This window comes from Grammomys surdaster, unplaced genomic scaffold (genome assembly GCF_004785775.1).
Source record: "Grammomys surdaster isolate TR1022 unplaced genomic scaffold, NIH_TR_1.0 231, whole genome shotgun sequence".
Lineage (NCBI taxonomy): Eukaryota > Metazoa > Chordata > Mammalia > Rodentia > Muridae > Grammomys > Grammomys surdaster.
Genome location: NW_021604676.1, coordinates 3,098,884 through 3,121,431, shown reverse-complemented (window position 1 = coordinate 3,121,431; position 22,548 = coordinate 3,098,884). Strand labels below are relative to the sequence as shown.

Here is a 22,548-nt window from a genome sequence, read left to right as displayed (position 1 = left end):
ATATCCTTGAGAAGCCAAGGTAGGTGACTCCAAAGGCTTCCACTGACACTTGGTGGTACTAGGTGGTACTACACTATTTTTTTTTACAAATTTTGGGTTAATATTTTACTTAAGTGTAGATTTTTGTCTCAAGTGTCTCAATGCATATTCTATATAGAGCTGAAAATTAAAAAACAATAAAGTAATATTTCATTAGAAGATCTACATTATAATGTATAAATATCTACACTGCTGACCAATGCTACAAATTGTAAATGTTTCAGATAATTCATTTTTTCACCGAACACAGTAAAATTTTCTACAATGAATCATGTTTTCTGTCTTTAATATTACATTAGCACAATGAGACTGTAAATGTTAATTTGAAATGTTTTTAATTGAAATATAATTACATAACTTTCCCTCTCTCTTTTTTCCCTTCAGTCCCTCCCAACCACCATCCCTTGAAACCCTCCCAAGCCTCTTGACTTTCAAGTTGATAGCCTCATTTATTTATTATTGTTGTTTGTGATATTTATGCATGTGTGCCCTGTTGAGTATACTTTTATGTGTGTATGTATGTATGTATGTATGTATATGATTTCAAGGCTGACCACTCTGTATGGATAACAAATAAGAGGGCTTATCCCTGAGAGAGGCAAAGGGTGTTCATAGATGAAGGAGGGTCCCAGACACAGATCTGACTAGACTTGCAGATTTGTAGACAGCAGTGAGTCTAGGAAAGAGATGGCAGCTCACCTAGGAAAGGTGGAAAGATGGGTGGTATGTGAAGATGGTGTGTTTGCAGGCCCTGTGTATGAAACTGGGCTTCTGGGTTTGCAGGTGGCAGAGGGTTGGGGGAAGGAGAGAAAGGGAAGAAGCAACGTACCTAGGAAAGGTGGATTATGTACTAAGACTATAAATTTTCTTACACAACTTCAGCTCCCAGGAGGTTTGAAATTTTCTAGACCTCCACTGCTAATAAACACTGAAAAGAAATACAATTATGAGTCCAAGAGACGTGTGCTGCTGTGTTAATTATGTCACCATTTGCATCTGTTAAGAAATAAGAACAACCAAAGTGTCCAATAACTGAGAGATCAATGAAGAAAATATTACATGAGCAAAATAAAATGCTACAAATGCTCAAAAAAGCCTTCACTTCCAATAATGTGGATGGAACTCAAGATTGTAATTTTAATTGAAATAAGCCATGCACATAAAGACATGTTTACATGATCTCATTCATATGAGTAATCTGGAAAAAAAAACCCAGATGATCTCATAATCAAGGAGAATAGGATGGCACTTCCAGGAGCTAAGGTGAGTAGGGTAGCAGTGAATAAGGAAATATTGATCCATGGTTACTAGTCATAGTTAGAGGAGAAAGAAGTTCAGGTGTGCTTGTGCATAGCAGGACATCAACAGAGAGCCATAATATACTATAATTTTCAAAAAATTACAAGAAAGATTTATAAAGTTTTACCATAAATAACAGCTATGTGAGTGGACAGATATACTTACACTGTTTTAAACATTATACAATAATACATATATTTAAATACTACACTAGCCTATTATTATATTTAATTATCAACTTATACTTATCAGTTTCAAATAAGGTGAATTAAAAAGAATAATGTTATACAAAAATTTTCAGAAAGATATTATTAAGTTGTAGCCATTTTTATGGCTCTTCTTATCTTTGGAGACAATTCTGTAAATTGTGATGAACATCTATAACAAAATATACCATCTTTCTGTGTTTCCGCTGTTTTTGTTTTCAGATCTACATATGTAGCTCAGGCTGTACTAAAACTTGCAATCTTCCTGCCTTGTCCTCTTGTATATTGGGAACTCCCTGAGTAATGTGAAGATACTTGTCTTAGTTAGGGTTTCATTGCTATAAAGAGACACCATGATCAAGGTAACTTTTGTAAGAGACAACCTTTCACTGGGGCTGGCTTTACAGGTTCAGAGGTTCAGTCATTTGGCATCAAGGTGGGAGCATGGCAGTGTCTAGGCAGGCATATCACTGGAGGAGCTGAGAGTTCCACATCATGTTCCAAAGGCAAACAGGAGAAGACTGATTTCCAGGAAGCTAAAAGGAAGTTATCAAATACCACCCCCACAGTGACATACTTCCTCCCATAAAACCACATCTACTCCAACAAAGCCACCTCCTAATAGAGTCACACCCTGGGCCAAGCGTATTCAAACCACCACAATACTTAAGCAAATGAGATGCCACACATTCACTGACTTTCCGGGTGTTTCACTGGGGGCTCTGATAGATGGAGACAATTCCCACCAGACCCCAGGGGCAGGAAGACCACCTGGGACCTCCACTTTCCATCTGTCTACCTTTGAAGGATAAAGTCAAGTCACCTACCACTCCACCAAGCATCTGTATCCCACTATTTTCCTCTGGAAGAACCTGGAAGTCTCCAGACACACTTCCCCTTCTGTCTGCCTGCCATTCACACCACCCACAACCTTGCTGGGCATCCCATATTATGTGGAGTCTGACGAGACTGCCACATAGCTAAGACCACCCTAGCCTAATATATATATATATATATATATATATATATATATATATATATATATATATATATTTTACTAGTTTTCAATAGGAGAAATAGGAGTGGCTATAAAATATGTCCATCATCTTTAGTAATTAGAGAAATAAAATATTAAAATAACTTTGATATTTTGTCTCACCCCTATGAGAATGTCTAAGATCAATAAAACCACTCAGAATCAGTGTTAGACAGTGAGGAAAGGGAACGCTCATTTATCATGGCTTAGATTGAAAACTGGTATAGCCACTCTAGAAATCAAGGTGGAGAATTTTCACAGGCTAAGATAAATCTACCATATGACCCAGCTGAACATCTCCTTGACATATACCCAAGAACTAAATATTCTACTTCATAGATACTGGCTTAGACATGTTCATTGCCACTCTATTTATAATAGCAAAGAAAGGAAAATAACCGTTTTAATGTCCTTCAACTGATGAACGAATAATGAAAATGTGGCACATATACACTATGGGATACTCTTTATCTATAAAGAATAAATAATGAAGTCTGTGGATTAATGATGGAAATTGAAAATAGTATACTGTATCATGTACATTCAGAAAGACAAATAGCACATATTTTCCCTCATCTTTTATTCCTTGTTCTAAATGTTCAGATGTGAGTGTATCAGCTGGAGTAACCACAGAAACCAAGAAGGTAAAACTGGACCATGGGATAAGGGTAGTGCTAAAGAGGAGACTAGAGGGAATCAGGTGCTATGAAGGAGAAAATGGGAGAAATGTGAGTGAGGTGACGAGGATGTGTATATGGAAGGAGAGGGACGGAAAAGGGATAAGTGGCATCAAGGGTGTTTGAAAATCTCATGAAGAATCATATTATTTCATATTTTTCTAAAATTACATGAAGTATATATTAGCATATGTGTATACTTTCAATAAGATTATGCTTTTTGGAGTGATAATGCTCCCCTCAAGAATCATAGACTGACAAATACCCTATTACCCAACAATGGAAAACCCTTTTTGAGTTGTTGGCCCCGTATGTCCAAGAGACTTCCCAAAGCAATATGGCTGTATCTGCCCTTGGTTGACTCCTAGAAGTTGAGCATAGATTCTTATTTCTGACAACAATGTGCATTTAAAACCCAAGACTCAAAAGAGTCAAGCTGAATATGATACACTGTCTCCTCCCTGAGGACTGACTTTCATAACACAAGCTGCAAAGGAAGGGAAGAAATCAATAATCCTATCCAGCTGTGATGCCTATAAATGTGAACCATTACAGTGACCATAATGATAAGATATCCTTAAAGGTACAAAAGTGCCACTCATCTTGGCAGTAACCAAAAGATATCTAATTAGTTTTAAAGTCTACTCAACAGGAGGGAAATCATACCTAGTACTGTAAACCTAGCCAAATACCTGGAACTATTGAAGTCATGAATAGAAAAAAATCCACTACTGCCACCTTCATAAGCTAGTATAATTTCTAAGTCTAAACACTCCTCCATGTACTCACAGATATGTATACCTCATACCCCTTATCAAAGAAGCTTCTCTTTGGAACAGAGAAGACCATCAATGAAAGCTACAACTGATCAAAATACAGAGACCTGATCATAAAGTTCTCAGGACAAACTGTCACACCAACAACACAAACTCAGTATCTAAAGCTGAGGAGACATTTGGCAAGAGCAGTATAAAAATTGCAAAAGCCAGAGGACTGGAAATAAGCTGTGCTATTGCATCCTAAAATGACGGGGAAGCTATCTATATCCATGATGTTTTATCTGCATGGATGCCTAAAAAGACATGAAGAATGACAATACCAAGGAAGGGGAAGACATCACAAGTTTTCACCCCTAGAAAAGAACTACAGGCAGGCACGGACTACTGAGATAGAACTAGTCTTCCATTGGGGTGAGCCCCCAATTGATTCTCTAATGTAATGTGGTCCCCCTCAAAATATATCCTAGAACATTAAACACACTTGACATGTTGCATTTACGTATTTATGCATATATGTAATAACAATTAAAGTAAGAGAAGCAGTGAGTTTGAGAAGGAGCAGAGAAATATGGCAGGAATTGGAGGGAAGTGTGAGTGGGAAATTATATAATTAAATATTAATTTAGCAAAAAGAGAAAACCTGGATAAGGATTTCCTACAGAAATGATTCCTGTGAAAGATAAAGAGTTAATGTAACTGGAGTATGTGATCAAAGAATGCCATCCATAAAGATAAAAGCAGATGTTTTACCAGGAGCTCTCAGGAGGCCATGACATTGCTGTTGCTAATGGTTACAGTGACACTGGATATTTTCAATAGGAGTAGGAAAAAACATGGCAGGTGGGAGACATTGCGGAGATTTCAAGCATTGGTCACTGCGGGAAAAGGAAGGATATTACATTTCAGAGAAATATTAAATTTGAGTAAAGGCTTGAATCTAGTTTTGGATGAATTTGGCATTCTGTGGAAGAACAGAGTGGTTACTGTTGTATCTTTTGGTCTTGAATGGGCAAGTAAACAGACAAACACCCATGTGAACAGATCAGGAAACATACCTATAGGGTTGTGTGTAGCTGACAGGCCATTTAGAAACAGGTCCTGACCATGTGGAATGTTTTGACAAGTGAGGCCAGGGCTATGAGTTGTGGAGCTAGCTTGCTGCGTATGAGTAGAATGGTGAAAGTTCAAGAGAAGCAAAGCCTTGTGGATAAGCAAAGTCGTAATCTATAAATATCTGAACAGATATAATATAAACACTACCCTTAATTTTAGTGGCAGTAAAATACAACCCAACATAAAGTTCTAACATAAACTGCTCCAGGACACTCCTAATAATATTCTTTATTGATTTTTTCCCTTTTGTTAACCTCTACCATAATAATGTGTGATGATTCATGTTGAATTTCAATTTTCCAGCATTTAGAATCACAAAAGACAAGCCTTTGGGCAAAGTGTTTGTGAGGGATTTTCTTAATTATGTTAGCTGAAATGAGAATGCCTATCTTAATATGGTTGGCAACAGTCTATGGTTTGAGGTTCTATTTTTTTTTTCAGATATTTTGATCATGCTTCCCACCTCCTCCTGTTCCTTCCCATCTCCTTACCCACTCAACTTCTCCCTCTCTCCTCTCTCTCTCTCTCTCTCTCTCTCTCTCTCTCTCTCTCTCTCTCTCAAACACACACACACACACACACACACGTGTGTACACACACACACACCAAAAAGAAAACCCAATCTATGTTTTTGTGTTGCCCACTGCTGGACATAGCCTACACTAGATTATGGTTGATATAAGCAGTGTCACCCCATTAAAATGGCTTCTTGGTCAGTTGTGGGATTCAGTGTTCCCTTCCCCTCTCAGTGCTGAGACCTTGCCTGTCTTCCACCTACCTCTGTGCTGCCACAGTCTCTGAGTTGACATGTGCGTCAGTGTTGTTTTGTCTGGAATATACTGTATCCTTGGTGCCATCCAGCATCTCTGTATCTTACATTCTTTCTTCCTCTGCTTCACATAGACCCCTGAGCCTTAAGGGGAGGGGTTTGATGAAGACATCCCATTTAGGAATGAGTGCTGCAAAATCTTCACACTATCCAGTTTGGGTCTCTTTGTTAATTATTGTTCACTGCAAAAGAGAAGTTTCTGTGATACAGGTTGAGCAATGCCCTCATCAATAGGTATAGCACTATGTCAGTGGAGATATAACACTGAGATAGAAAACAGCAGTTTTCTATCTTTTTTTTTCTTTTCTCAACACTACACCTAGAAGCACATGCATTTACATATGGCTCATTGAGAGACTTTATTAATAACCTGGATGTCTTCATAGTACAGGGACCAGAATGACAAGTGATACAAAGTGATGAGTGTATGTGAGAGTCTTACAGATTCAGCCAGAGAAGAAAAGATTGAGAGGATAGCCATAACAGTGATCTTTAAATACTTTAAATTCATTATAGCTAGTGTTCAGTTATGCCCCTTAACTCCAAAAGATACAGTGAAATCCTGGTCTGTATTATCTCAGACAGTGGCTTTCTTTGTATACATGTTCTTTACATTTTTGTCTTATGTGTATGACTTTTTTCCTGAATATATTTCTGTATATTGTACATATCTTGTGCCTGGGGAGGCCAAGAGAAGGCACAGATCCCCTGGAACTGGAATTATAGACAGTTCTAAGCCACTGCCACATGGGTGCTGGGAATCCAACCCAGGTCCTCTTAAAAAGCAGCTGGTACTTTTAGTCACTGAGTCTTCTTTCCATCTCTTTGGACATGGGGTCACTGAAGATGGAATTTGTGGTGATGATGTTAAACTGTACTAGGGTGAACCTGTAACCCCATATGAATATGATCTTGTAAGATGACTGGGCAAAGATCTAGACAAGGGAGAGAGTCATGAGATCACTGATGCAGAGATTGGAATTACACATATAAGGTATGCAGATTAGACCACAAAAAGCTAGGAGAAAGCAAGGGAGATCTTCCATACAGGCTTGGGGGCTAGCAGGACTAACTGCATGTTCTTTTCTAGGTCTAAGTCACATAGTTTTGTAGAAGTTAAGCTTTGGTTCTTCCTCCCAGTCCCTCCCAGAAATAAGACTCAGACTCAAAATATATTTGCAAATACCTTGGCCATATAGGTAGGCTCTAATCTGACTAAATCATAACTAAAATGACCCAATTATTTTAACCTCCATTTTGCCATGTGGCTGGCATGCATCCTTTTCCTCATGTCTTTTCCCCTGGACTCTATCCTAGAATTCTTTCTTTTTTTAAATTTATTTTATTGTATTGTATTGGATATTTTTTATTTACATTTCAAATATAATCCCCTTTCCTGGTTGCCCCCCCCCCACTGAAACTCCCTATCCCACCCCTGTCCCCTGCAGGGGTATTCGTCCACCCACTCACTCACCCCCTGCCTCCCCGCCCTCGAATTCCCCTTCACTGGGGCATCAAGCCTTTACAGGACCAAGGACCTCTCCTTCCATTGATGCCCAACAAGGCCATCCTCTGCTACATATGTGGATGGAACCATGGATCACTCCTTGTGTACTCCTTGGTTGGTAGTTTAGTACCTGGGAGCTCTGGGGGGGTCTGGTTGGTTGATATTATTGTTCTTCCTATGGGGTTGCGAACCCCTTCAGCTCCTTCAGTTTTCTCTAACTCCTCCACTGGGGACTCCATTGGGGATGCCGTGCTCAGTCCAATAGTTGAATTGTGAGCATCCCCTCTGTATTTGTCAGGCTCTAACAGAGCCTCTCGGGAGACAGCTATATCCGGTTCCTGTCAGCATGCATTTCTTGGTTTCCACAATAGTGTCTGGGTTTGGTAACAGAATTCTTTTTCCTAACGGATGTTCCACCTCTATTTTCTGCTTTAGCCATGGGCCATAGGCTTTCTAATTGACAGGCAATGCACTCATACAATACACAAGATATTCACTCTACAGTAGATGATTGTCAAAAATAAGTTCTTACTCAGACACTTAAATTTAACAAGGTGATTTTATTTCTATGCCATTACTTAAGGTTTCCAATCACAGCATCATTTCCATGACAACCCTAGCAGGTTAAGGATACCCTGGAAACACAATCACAGTTCCATTTACTGAAAATCATTAGCAGATGAAGCTAGCACTGTGTGCAGTCATAGATTCTGAAACTGGTAGTTTTGAAATTTGTATGTGTCAAACAGGTGGAGGGCACAGTGTGTAGTAATTGATATTCTTTCTGTAAAAACCAGTTGAGCGGGCTAGCACAGCATTAAAGAAGGAAGGTTCCACAGTATGGTAAGGAGGCCAACCAGGTCAGATTTCAGCATGATGTTCAGAGGGCATCAAGAGTAATAAAGAGAGGATTGGAGCCTAGAATATAAATTTACTCTATTATAACCTCTTCATTTTCAAAAACGAAGGCAAGCTTCGTGGGTAAGGACACAATTACCACTTGCAATTTACTACTTTTCATACTTTGTGAGTATTTAAAAGTTCCAACAAATATCTTTGTCTCAACTTTCTTACACAAAAATATTCCTGATGTCTTCCTGTAAGATTTGCCCAAATAGCACAATATAAGTACATGAACTAAATATTTGGCTAAGTATTTGGCAAAAGTTGAGGTTGAGTAATGGGTGGGTAGTAGAAGGCTGTTTTGTTTGTTTGTTTCTTTGTTTGTCTCTCCAATAGTTAATATTTTCTTCTCCTGGTTGTCCATAATGCAATTTGTGGGGAGACATGGATCAAAGCCACGAGTGAGGTGATCACAAGGGTTCTTTGAAGATTACTAATTCTAATCCTCCTCGTTCAACTCTGACTCATCAATTTTTTATTTTAATTTTGGCAGAGTTTTATTATGTAGCCCTGACTGACTTGGACCTCACTGTGTAAACCAGGCTAATCTCAAACTCACAGAGAGCTGCCTACCTCTGCCTCCCAAGGCTAAGATTAAGAACATGTGCTACTATACCTAGCCCAAGAACTATTTCTTGATATTTTTCTACATACTGAGTACTAAGGTAATAGAAAAATCAATCAGAAGCTGCTCTTTGACTTGACATACAACTCAAGAAGTAAACAGAACAGCCATATGAATAGAAAATACAGGTGTTGGGTCAGTGAACCACAGATTCCAAATTCCCAGATATTAATGGATGGACAGACAGCAGCACAGCTTTAAACACACATGTGTGGGTTTTTCAGCACATGTGTATGGACTTCGAAGTCATGTTAATTCCTATCCCTTTTTCTTTCTCTGTCAGTCTGTGTGGCAGTGTGGAAGAACCACCACATGAGGACAGTCACCAACTACTTCATAGTCAACCTTTCCCTGGCAGACGTGCTTGTGACCATCACCTGCCTTCCAGCCACTCTCGTTGTTGATATCACTGAGACCTGGTTCTTTGGACAGTCCCTCTGTAAGGTCATTCCTTATTTACAGGTAATTCTTCTTTAAACTCTTTTACATGTTCTGAGCCTTTTTACATGTTTTTAATTAATGACATTACGGTCTGGTAAAATAGTTAATTAGTTAATAAATAAATATAGATATTCAGGAAGTAAACAATTTAAGGATGATAATACTTGAGAATTACTGAATAAATCATGCCTGGATAAAATTGAGGCAGTAATGCTGTTAATTATTTCACAGTCGTCATCATAAAATAGATGATTTGAACAAACTAATGATTAAGACAATCCTAGCTCAAATAATCATGAACATTTATTTTTCAATAATCAGTATATCAGGTTTTCTTAATGATTTCTTTTCTTCCTGAAAAATTGAGAGGTATGTGGTCAGTGAAGGGCAACTTTGGACATCAGTTCTGGTTTGGAATGTCAGTTCTGCCATCTCTAGATGGCACACTATTAAGTAAAATACATAGACTCTTGGCACTCACTTACCCAAAATGGTAATTATAGTAAGATCCACCTCAGATAGTGGTTGTGACAGATTATTAGATCATTTACGTAAGTCTCTTGGCTATGTGATTACCTAATCATGATCTTACAAAGCGATGCATCATTTTTCTGTCTAGCGCAACTTATGAGCAAGTTCTAAATGACAAGGGTCAAAGGGAGATTCTTGCTCCCAGATAAAGAGTGTCCAGCTTATCCATCGCCACAAGAGAAAAATTAATGTGGAAACAAACTGTACCCATCACTTATCTCATTCACCTCAACCTCTTGTTAGAAGCATGCAAGTGCATCAAGAAATTCATGTGCTAGCAAAACCAGTCTTCACCTCCTTACCTTTTCCCTTGTGTTTCAGGGGCACAGAGGCACAGTGATAGTACTTTCATTTCAAGTCCAGTATTTTTTCTTCTAGTTGACACAGCCTAACACTAATTGCTTTTTATCCCTAATGCACGACTTAAATATTTTGTATACATGTATATAATACACTTTCTATGTACTGAAGCTACACAGGAGTTGTAGGTTGTATTTAGCTTTTACTAATTTGAAACGATTTACATGTTGTTTTTCTTCTAAAACAATACATCTTAGATTTATGAGTAATATTCTATAATACTTTGACAAATTCTTAAATTGTTTAAGAATCTTATAAATGGAAAAAAATCAACTTAATAATTAAAATAGGCCTCTTAGATCTTTAATAATTTGCAGTTCCATGACCAATAACATCTATCCTTGGTAAGCAACCATTATATACTTTATTCACTAATAGTGACTGGAGTAATTGATTCTTTTAAAATATTTTTACAATACATAATGTTTCAGAAGAGGCCCATAACAGGAAATGGCAGGAAAAGAACAAATGAATGAGAGTGGGTAACTGGCAGTGGACAGGCAGACAGACTTGACTGTTTGTTCCAGTTATATCTTACATCCTCCTGTCCCAATAGGCCCTATCACCCACACTCATGTCTAGTCATAGGTCTTTGAGAACTTTCTGGAACATCTATATGTAATAATTAAAAAGTCCCCTCAGGCTTTACCTTCTGAATGAAATACCCAGAATATATATGAAGGACCAAGATACCCAAAGGCAGAAATTCCCAACATCTCTTTCTACTGTCTGTATTCACAATATTTACAGTTCACTTCTAAGTTCTAGGTTCAGGCTGACATGAGAGGTGGGAAGGAAAGAGGGAGGGAGGGTAAGAGAAAGAGAGGAATCACAATCACTCATAATAAGATGCAATTTTATGTTTTGCAAGAATATCTTATAAAGTTGATGCTAATTACACACTAAATGCACTTAAGACATTGACAGACATAGGAACTGAAATAAATCATTGGTTGACAAAGCCCACTCAATGGATTCTACTGTCAGATTCAACAGTTTTCCATGTTAGAAATAGACCAGTATAACTTTTCACCTTATGTACACCAAAGAAAGCAACACATCCAGTTTGATTCTGGAACTGAATGTCAGTCTTTGAAGTAAATTTATATGAATTGATCGTTACAGTTTATTAGTTGTGAAACATACTAGAAATAACATTTGAATTTGAGCCATGTTGCTTTCATTTCACCCACCAGGCTGATCAGAATACATGAATAACAAATTGAGAGGCCTTGATGGACATCTGCACTTCTAATTGCTGGAAGAAATAAACATAGCCTTGTCCCAGCAGTCATAAAACAGCAGCCCTACAGATCTAGACAATTCGTTTGCTACCCACGTTAAAAGTGGAATCTGGGGACTAAGGTCCTTGGCTTCCGAAACATAAAGAGAAAGAGGTTGTGGGGAGCAGGGAATTCACTAAAAGAAATTTGAAGGTGTCTAAACTTCTCAACAGTCATCAATTAACATAAGATTAACTTATAAAAAAATTACCCTCCAAGAGTTGAGAAAATCTATGGGTTTAGTTAGATTATCTATGAGTAGTTTTTCTTGAAAACCCTAAGTAAGATGATAAATATAGTATCATGAATAATATCATCATTTTAAATATAATGAATAAAAGAAAATACACAGGACTTGTGTGGAAGCCTTGAGTTAGACATTTTGCATCTCAATTAATTCTACAATCCTATTTAATCAATGCTTCATCCAGAACAGAATCATGTATTAAAGACAGGTCCATATATTAATTATGTGGGAACCAACAGGGTTGAAATGTTTATTTCTTTCCATTTCCAAAATGAAGAATCACTTGTGATGTTGTTATTTACATACAAGTCTGTACTAGGAGGACCTTCTTTTTTTTAGGAAGAAGTTACTAATTCTGTCAGTGAGTAAACTATAGCACACATACTCACATACAGAATTCTCTTTTAATGCGATTTAGGCTTTTATTTGTTCCAATATATTGAAAATCATTGATACAAAGTGCTCTTTTTTTTTAATTTAAAAATAAGAAATAAGATACCCATGACTTATCTACAATAATGAAATGTAACATGTGAAAGCCTACATGGTAACTTAAAATGCACAATACTATGTCATTAGGGTTGAAAAAGAATTTTCAGCTGCAGAAGAACACATGTATAATTTCTTTTCCTCGGAGGGAGAATAAACACTACTTACCCTGGCAGTACAAAAGCTGCAAAACAAAGTAAAGATAGGAATTATTCAAACATGATAAACTTAGCATTTAGTGTGAGAAAACTGCAAAGTTTCAAAACACCTACTACTTCACATCTGAAAGGAAATAGGAAATACAAAGTTTCCTCACTTGCTCCTACATTTCTACTTTCATTATTACTTAACACAAAAAATATTTTTGTGAATTAATACATAGAGCAGGCCACCCTGAATGCCATCTTTCCTGATGCATCAAATGTTCTCAAGGTACCTTTCAGACACCTAGTAATTCTCTTGACTCATGTTCCTTTCTTCTCCCTCTAGACTGTGTCAGTGTCTGTGTCTGTTCTTACATTGAGCTGCATTGCCTTGGACCGATGGTACGCCATTTGCCACCCTTTGATGTTCAAGAGCACAGCCAAACGGGCTCGAAACAGCATTGTTGTCATCTGGATCGTCTCCTGCATCATAATGATTCCTCAAGCCATTGTCATGGAGTGTAGCAGCATGCTCCCTGGCCTAGCCAATAAGACCACCCTCTTTACAGTATGTGATGAACACTGGGGCGGTAAGTAGGCTTCATCCATGTGTTCACCTTGACATGGTAGTGGCAAATATTGGATCAGCATCTTTGCTAAATTGGTCTTATACACTTTACTAACATACATTTAAAAGAGCTCAGCAAAGGGGTGAAAATAAAGTTGAAACGCACAATTTGCATAAATTATTTAAGTCCTTTGGATATGCTTTATGAACAATTTTTAATTTTCGTGTTTTTTACAGTAAAAATGAATCTAGGAGTTTATTCAATGACTCATTTTTAATTATTATAGTTTTAAAACAACTAGTCAATGAAACAAATCGAATTCCAAATTAATAGTTTATTAAAATCATTATGAAAGCTTTCTCAAAAGCTAAATATAGAGATTATATATAACCTAGTTTTCTCACTCCTGGACATAAACCTGAAGGACTCAGTATTTTATTTCAGAGATACTGAGCATCTATGTTTATTCTTACTCTACTCATAATATTAAATAAAACCATAATCAGCATAGACATGTAAGAAAGTGTAATACATATTACAATGGAATTTTATCCCACCATAAAGAAAAATAAAATATTCAGGGAAAATGAATGGAGATAGAAAATATTACATGGAGTAAACACAGGCTAGGAAACACAACTGCTACATGTGCTCTCTCATGTGTGTATCTTAGCATTTAATTTTTTAAATGTGAATTTACATGCAAATAAAGCAAAGCAGATACCAAAAAACTAGAAAGGGCCCTGTGAGAGGGGAAGAAAAAACAGTATGTTAAGGATGAGTTGTAGGAAGAGTAATAGAACACACATATCTTAAAGGTCTATTTTCAGTTTTCTTAGAGGATCTCAGTATCACAGAGATCCCTGATCACTGAGTGAGAAATTATAACAGTTAGGAATCACCTCTGTATGGTATACATCTGTACATACCCAGCACCCATGATAGCAATATAAACAAGCAGAATTTTAGAGGCATTGTGATTCTTTGCCTCAAAACTTCTAGCAATGGGAACACACCCAGCCATGCATGGCAGAGACACAGATATGAACAGAGAAAAAAAATAACAAAAGGTTACCATGCATTTCAGCATGGCATGTACTAGCTACACATGAGAGAAACAAATCCTCCTCTTTTAGATAATTGCATTACCATGGCTCATGCTTACAGAATTTAAACATCAGGAAAGAATGATTGTCAAATATACATGCAACATGCAGTCACACTTATTAGAAAGATGAATCAAGCCAGGTGACTTGGGAGGCTAGGGTAGATGGATCCTGAATCCTAAACCAGATTAGGCTGCACATTGATACTCAGTTTTAAAAGAGACTGAAAAATATTAAAACAACCAAAGCAAATAAATAAAAACTATAATAAATAAAAATATACAATTTGAATTTTCTGTTACTCAAGGTATTGAATTATTTTCAATTAGTTTTACCCTTCTTTCCTAACATTGTGATACTTTTGCTTTCTTCAGTCTTCAATTTCTTAATAAAATATCCCTCTAATATTACGGAAAAAAATAAACCGCATGGAAAGCTCCTAAATACTTTCCTTAAGTGTCCATGTCCCATTTATTTAATGCTCAAACAACAGCTACAGCATCTAGAGTGTGCTAGGCATTTGCCTAATAGAGCACATTCTCCAGTAAGGCCGAAAGACAAACTACTGTGAGATTAATGGACTTGTGTACCGAGTACTAGGGACGCAAAGGAGATAACACCTTCAGCCCTGGCAATCTGGGCAAATGTTTACAAAGACGTCGCTAAAATTTCAACAAGCATTAAAGATGAATATGAATTCTGACAGCTGGGAGCAGGGAATGGGTACCCCAGGGAAGGAAAAGATGTGCTGCTGAAACCCAAGCACTGAAGCCCACATCTTAAGGAAGAAGTGGGCAAGGGAGAAGGCATAACTTGTGGGGCACAGGCAGCCTGAGAAAATGACTTTGGTGGAGAGAGTTGAAATGTGTTACATGATTTCTTTACAGTAAGTTATTGCTGAAAAGCATCCTACAACCCATACCCTGACCCTTCTCTCTTAATCCATGACTAAACTGAGCCCTACAGAGATTATACTATGTGTTCAAATTAGAAAGCAGTGCGTACATGTCAATTACCAGAGACCTATTGAAATGTGGACATTCTTTGAGATAATGAAAAGGGCAATTAGAGTAAATATTTAATACCCTTTAAGTGTCAGGGAAGATTTTCTAAGGTATTTTGGCAATGGGTTTCATTTATATGTTCATGAATGTATATAAACGATAGCCCCCACACATGATCAAGCATGATTAACTCTATTAATGAAAAAATTACCAAGCTACAGAATCCTATCCATAAATGTAATGTTGTGTTGTTTATATCACATAACTACACATAATATTTTTAAATGACAAATAAACTGTAACTAAAATTTATTTCTATTTCTAGTATTTTATTATCTGGTTTTCATACAAATATTCAAAAATCATTGATAAAACTACTTGAAGATAATTTGGTAGTTACTCAAAATGATTATTAGGGACAAAATAAATTGATACTGAATTAATATGATAATCCATAAAATAAACAAACAATAAAACTATTATTTTTCAGATATTCATTTCAAATTACCTATAATTTATTGATTTCAAGAAGAGTGGAAAATAATTTTAAATGGCTTCTGATCATTTAACTCCTTAGCTATCTCATATAGTAACATTACCATTCTTAAACAGAATACTCCTGTTCATAGAGCCTATTTAAAATTCCAGCCCAAATTAAACGTTAAAGATCAGCATAGGCATTACAACTCTCTTAGTTTGCTTTCTATTGCTGTGATAAACATAAAGACCAGAACCAACTTGTGCGATGAAAACTTTATTGTAGCTTATAGTTTGATAATCATGAAAGGAAGTCAGAGCAAGAAATTAAGAGTTCCTGAAAGCAGGAACTGAAGTACAAACCATGGAGGAACACTTCTTGCTGGCTTGATACTCATGACTTATTCAGATACTTTCTTATACAATCCAGGGCCATTTTCCCAGGAATAGCACTGCCCATAATGGGCTGGACCCTGCAACATCAGTAATTAAGAAAATTGCCCACAGACTTGCCTATAGGCCAGTGTGGTGAAAGGATTTTCTCAATTGAAATTCCTTCTTCCCAGGTCACTCTAGCTTATGTTAACTTGGCAAAAACAAAAACAAAACAAACAAAAAAACATAATTCAAAATACCACACATCATAGAAAAGCACATAGTTTATAATGTACTTCTCCATAATGCTCTATGCTCTTTAGTCCAACTTAAAACATTGGCTGTAGAGTACAGTATCTTCTACTTGAGATTAATTTATTAGCTGTGATTCTTATTTTTTAATCTACCTCCTAAATTTAATAAAAATATGGTTATGAAAATAAATGGTATTGTTTTAATTATCAAATGATAGCGTACAAGAACTCCCACTGGTCTGTTGTCTATCAAATCATTTTGGGAACCCATGCAAATAAATATCTTTCATACATGGTACAAGATGACTGGGAATTCTCTAAACAGCAGTATTGTGAAGGATGGGTGACCGTGCAGGGACCAATGTTTTCAAAACGATCATATTCTTCATGTTCATTTTTTTTTAAAAAAACAAAAAGACAAATCCCTCCAGCAGAAAATAAGACAGGGTATACGTGTGTCTGAGCTGCTCACTTTAACATGCAATGTGGGTGTGTCCTACTAAATTCATTGCTGTTGGACTTCACTGTTATCCATGTTTATTATTTGATCAGTCACCTCTCTCATATTTTTAAAACTTAACAACTTCCAGAATTATATTCATACTTCCTTGGCTAGCAAGTGAATATTTAGTTCCTTAATATAAGCTCTATTTAAAGAAAGTTACTTATTTTTAACACTTACTTCAAGAAATAATCATCTGATTATGGCTTCATCAAACATTTTATGAATGTAAATGTCCACCAAATATTGTTCAAGACATTACAATTTTATTTGAGAGGGAGTCTCATTGTAGCCCAAGGCAGTCTTTGAACTTATTTTGTAGCATGGTCTATCTTCAAACTCTTTTTGTAACCCAAGCTGTCCTAGTACTTACTCTAAATCCGAGGTTGTCCTCAATCCCAAGATTTAACAAATATATTATTTTTTTTTTTTTTTGGTTTTTTCGAGACAGGGTTTCTCTGTGTAGCCCTGGCTGTCCTGGAACTCACTCTGTAGACCAGGCTGGCCTTGAACTCTCGAACTCAGAGATCCACCTGCCTCTGCCTCCCAAGTGATGGGATTAAAGGCGTGCGCCACCACCGCCCGGCTTAACAATATATTATTATTGCCTGGGCCTCATGAATGCTAAGATTTCAGGAATAAGCCACAGAGCCAGTTAATATTGTAGATTGAAAGTACCCCTCCTCTTGGATCTAACAAAATGTACTTTGGTGGTCTGATAAAAGAAAAATTGAGTAAACCTTCCTTACGATCAGAGTAATTATGGGTTTTGACTCATGAGTTTATTAATATATATTAATAAATATTTGTAAAATATTCATTAAGTTTAAAAATTGTCAATTTGAACATTGGCAAATTACATTTAACACACTTGTCCCTGACAAGTGTATCACAGAGGAAAATGTAAGTTTTGTATAATTAGGTAAATATCCTGGTGGACAATGTGCCTTAACTCTTCTGAAGAATATTATTCTGTAATTTCTGATTTCAAAGACATCATAAATATCCATTTTTCTTCCTGATTTCTTGATTTCAGATAGTAATAGGTAAGAAGATAGATGATAGATAGATAGATAGATAGATAGATAGATAGATAGATGATAGATACATAGACAGATAGATAGATAGATGATAGATAGATAGATAGATAGATAGATGATAGATACATAGATAGATAGATGATAGATAGATAGATAGATAGATAGATAGATAGATAGATAGATAGATAGATGGATGATAGAATATATGGATCTATAGATACATACAGACAAGAATTTATTTAGATACTACCTTCCATCAGTTGAATAAAGATACTAGTTGTTGCTGCTGGTGCCACTGCTGTTGTTGTTTTTGAAACAAGTACTCATGTTAGCCCAGTCTGGCACTAAACTTGTCATGCAGGCAAGGATGATGTTAAACTTCTGATCTTCACGCCTCTCCTCCCTAACTCTGTGATGATAGATGCCTACCACTACAGATGGCTTTGTGCAGAGCTAGAGATCAAGCTCACGTCATGATAAGCAAGTGTTATATTGCCTGAGCAACATCTGCTGCCTAGGACACAGATTTGTAGTCACCAGACTGCAAAATGCCACTTTCTAACTCAGGCAGTGCTTAAGCAAAACAAGTTTTATGTAACTATATTCTAGATTATAAGTTTCATAAATATATATATATATATTCCACAATCAAGTGGAATATTCAAGGATATTTTCAACACACGCAACTTAAATTTTCAGTAGTATATTTGAATTTGTAACTAGTTCTTAATCTGAGAATGTAAAGCAGATTTTTAAGACATTACATTTCCCTAATTATCTGTTATAACCTCTTCAGTAATACATTTGTTCTAGCTTAGAATATAATTTTGTTTGATCAACTTCTCTGCATAAATATCCATCATAATATATACTTACTAGTCAGTCATTAATTTTTTCACTTTTACAAAATTACCAAAAGTCTCCTTACTTCCACCCATTCAAAACTCCAAATTGCTGTTAGTAATGGTATCTACTACTGTAGTAGAAAAAATGTTAGCAGTCAAATCTTCTTTCCCCCATCTGCTCAGTTTCGCCTGAGGCAGGTATTAGAGCTTCAGTGTGCACCGAGCTTCAAAGCTCCCTCCCTCCCTCCCTCCCTCCCTCCCGCCCCGGCCCCCTCCCTCCCTCCCTCCCTCCCTCTCTCTCTCTCTCTCTCTGTGCCTGTGTGTATGTTTGTGTGTGTATGCACATGTGTGTAGTACATGTGATATATGATACTTTTTAAGACAAATAAAAGATCAAAGCCACTCGGGTCCCTGGGAATTGCTGGATGACCTTCTAGTTGCTTTGAAATTGGTCTAGTAAATTCTGTTCAAGCTGCTGCACTTCCAGTGGGAATGTTATCAGCTATTACTCCAGTACTTGAACTCTATAACTCTTTATAATGACTTGTTTTACAAGATAAACTTGAAAGTAAATTAGAAATGAGTGAGGTGGATTAGTGTCTTCTGATCCAAAAAGGCTCTAAACTGACACCTCAAAATGATCTGTTACACCACCCAGAAGCCTATGTACCATCTATACAATACAATACAGAAAAACTGAGATATGAGATAATTTCAGAATGAAGAATATAAAAAAAATTAGACTCAAAAATATTAGATTCAGTCAATTCCAGATAAGAAGATGTATGTTCTACTGTTGTGAAGAGACACTTTGACAAAGGCAACTTTGATGAAAGAAAATATTTCATGGAACCTTACTTAACAGTTTCAAAGGTTTAGTCCATTATCGCCATGATGGGGAGCATGGCCACATGCAGGCAAACACAGTGCTGGAAAAGTAGCTAAGAGCTATATTCATAGGCAGAAAGAGACCCTGAGCCTGGGATGGAATTTTTAAACTTCAAATCTCCCCATCCAGTAACACATTCCCCACACAAAGCCATTCTTTATAATCCTTCTTATCCTTTCAAATACTGTCACTCCCTGGTGAGTATGCATTCACATATGAGCCTATGAGGGTAATTCTTACTTAAATCATCACCTCATCAATACCAGCACTGATTTCAAGATAAAATATGTAATTTTAGAAGGAAGAAAAATGAAAGAAAAAGCAAAAATGAAGTGAAATCTTTGCTTTGCTCTGATAGCATGCAGTTAGAATTATAACTAATTGCTGATTTATTACTTATAGAACTTATTTAGGAGAAATACTGAAATATTTGAAATATTGTTAGGCTTAATTGCATTAATTAGTTGATTAAGTTATTGTTTAGTAAATGCTAACATTGGGATAGATATATTTGTGTTTAGGATTAGTGACAAGAAAATCACTACAATCCTAAAGATAATTATTACTAATAAGTGAGATGGGTATGAAAAAACACAGATAAAAAATTAACTGTAAAATCCCTAAAGTTCTCAATTTCATTATAAACATATGTGTGAATGCTACAAATATAGGTATATTGACAATAAATCAGCAAAACAAATATTGATTGTATTTACTTTTCCAATTTTTTCACATTTATATTTAAGAGCACAACTGGTCCCATCATTGAAGAAACTTACATTTTTATAAGCATAGTGAACTGTATTTACATTTAGCTCTATTTAAACAAGGAGTTAGTCATCTCATGTTTTAATGGAATATTTTACTGTTTGACTCTCATCTCAGGTGAAGTTTACCCAAAGATGTACCATATCTGCTTCTTTCTGGTGACATACATGGCACCTCTGTGTCTTATGGTATTGGCTTATCTCCAGATATTCCGTAAACTCTGGTGCCGACAGGTCAGTATTATCAAATAATTTTGTTTGAATCTTCTTTAGAATGTATATAAAAACAAATTTTAAAATTAATTGAATTAATATAACAGATCTAACATAGGATTATTTGTTCTAACATAGTAAGACTCTGGATGTGAAAACATCTCTTGACTGTTTTACTGATATTTAGAAAATGTCTTAAATTCTGCCTCAAGAAGTCTACACTTCTGATAAACTCTCAACCACAATAATTAACTAAGTTATATTTTGTCTGGGAGCAACATTTAAGGATTTTGTTTGCATGTATATCTGCATACTACCTGTACACGGTGTTCTCAGAAGCCAGAAGAAGAAACTAAATACTCTGGAGGGAGTTACAGATAGTTGAGAGCAACCATGTGGATCTGGGAACCAAACCTGGATCCTCAACAACAACAACAACAAAAAACAGCTGCCAGTCCAGGGTTTTCAGCTGCTAAGCCATCTATCCAGACCCTCTCTCCCTCTTCCGTCTCTCCTTCCCTCCCTCCTTCCTTCCTTCCTTCCCTCTTTCCCTCCCTCCTTTCCTCCCTCCCTCCCTCCCTCTTCCCTCTCTCCCTTCTTCCCTCCCTCCCTTCCCTTTCCTTCCTTCCCTTTCCTTTTTTCTTTCTTTCATTATTTATTTATTTATTTGTTTGTTTGTTTTTTTTATCAAATATAGTCTAACAGGAATCAAATTGAAAAAGTAAACTTTAATTGGGAAAATGTTTCCATCAGATTGTCCAGTAGGCAAAAGATCACTGAGTATTTTCTTGACCAATGATTTACTATTGCAAGTGCCATCCCTGAACAGCTGGAATAAGAAATCAGTCTGCACAAGATAGTAGTTCTATTCCTTCCTGACCTCTTCTTCAGTGCCTGCCTCCATACTCATGTTTGATTTCCTGTCCTGACTACCATTCATAATGTACTATAAGATATAAGATAAAATAAACTCCAAAAAATAAAGAAAAAAGAATTGAAGGATTTTAAATTCTAATAAATTTTAAATTAGAAAATGGTAACATCCATGAGATTTCAGTCACTCCAGTGATTTCTTTGTCATATATTAATATTTTTTGTGTACTACCTTTCAAACTAAACCACCAATTCATGTGAGCAGTAATTTAAGGCTATAGAAGAGATATAATCAGGTACACAGTGAAAACAACTTTTTAATACAAGTACAGAATCCTAGAGCTGAGTGAGGCGGGGTCTCTAAACTCAGGATGGGAACTTCTAAGTTGAATCTTGATAACTTGAAAAAAATCAGCAAGTGTGAACTGTAAATATCCCGAGTGGATATAGCTCATCTAATGTTGTTTAGTAAATTATATAACATGATAAGGATGTTTTTTTTCTTATTTCTCTATAACATTGGCCAGTACAGTGATTTATTTGATTTTAAGCTTGTGGACTAACAGGTTGGCCTCTTTTGTCTAAAAATTTGTATTGAGAAAGAACTTACTGAGACCGTCTTAATTAATTAAAGGCAATTCCATTTGTTTTCTTATTAAGAAATATTTCTATTATATGTGAATTTCATATATTTATTCAATATCCAATGTATTTTAATCATGTTTACCTATGACTCGACTCCTCTCTCTTACTCCTCCCAGAACTTTGGATCTTGCAAAGTCTGATCCTCTTTTTATTTTTATCTTTTTTATGATCAACTGTGTCAGTTTTGTGCTTCTCATGGACTCATGGACTTGAGTACATCCAATGAAGCAAGAGCCACACACTCAAAGAAAATTGATTTCTCCATCCTCCACCCCTACTAATCACCCACCAACCTTACAGCCTTTCAGATAGACCCTGGGCCCCTCCTACCTGCATAATGGAATGTTGATTGGCTTGATCTTGTGTATGTCTTATATAGGCCACCGTAGCTGCTGTGAATTCATGAATATAGTGGACCCATCACTTCCAGAAGATGCTATTTGCTCCCATTTTTTCCCTACATCTGGGAAATCTCTTCATTC

At 36.3% G+C, this 22,548-nt stretch overlaps 1 protein-coding gene across 1 annotated transcript in view; it reads left to right on the top strand.

Annotated features, from left to right (window-relative positions):
- The window catches only part of Hcrtr2 (hypocretin receptor 2), an 87,616-nt gene that overhangs the window by 44,651 nt on the left and 20,417 nt on the right, over nt 1-22,548 (top strand). Inside the window, exons 2-4 of the mRNA XM_028773613.1 lie at nt 9,297-9,475; nt 12,854-13,097; nt 20,454-20,569. Of these exons, the coding sequence (XP_028629446.1) occupies nt 9,297-9,475; nt 12,854-13,097; nt 20,454-20,569 (539 nt within the window). The remainder of the gene's footprint in view (nt 1-9,296; nt 9,476-12,853; nt 13,098-20,453; nt 20,570-22,548) is intronic.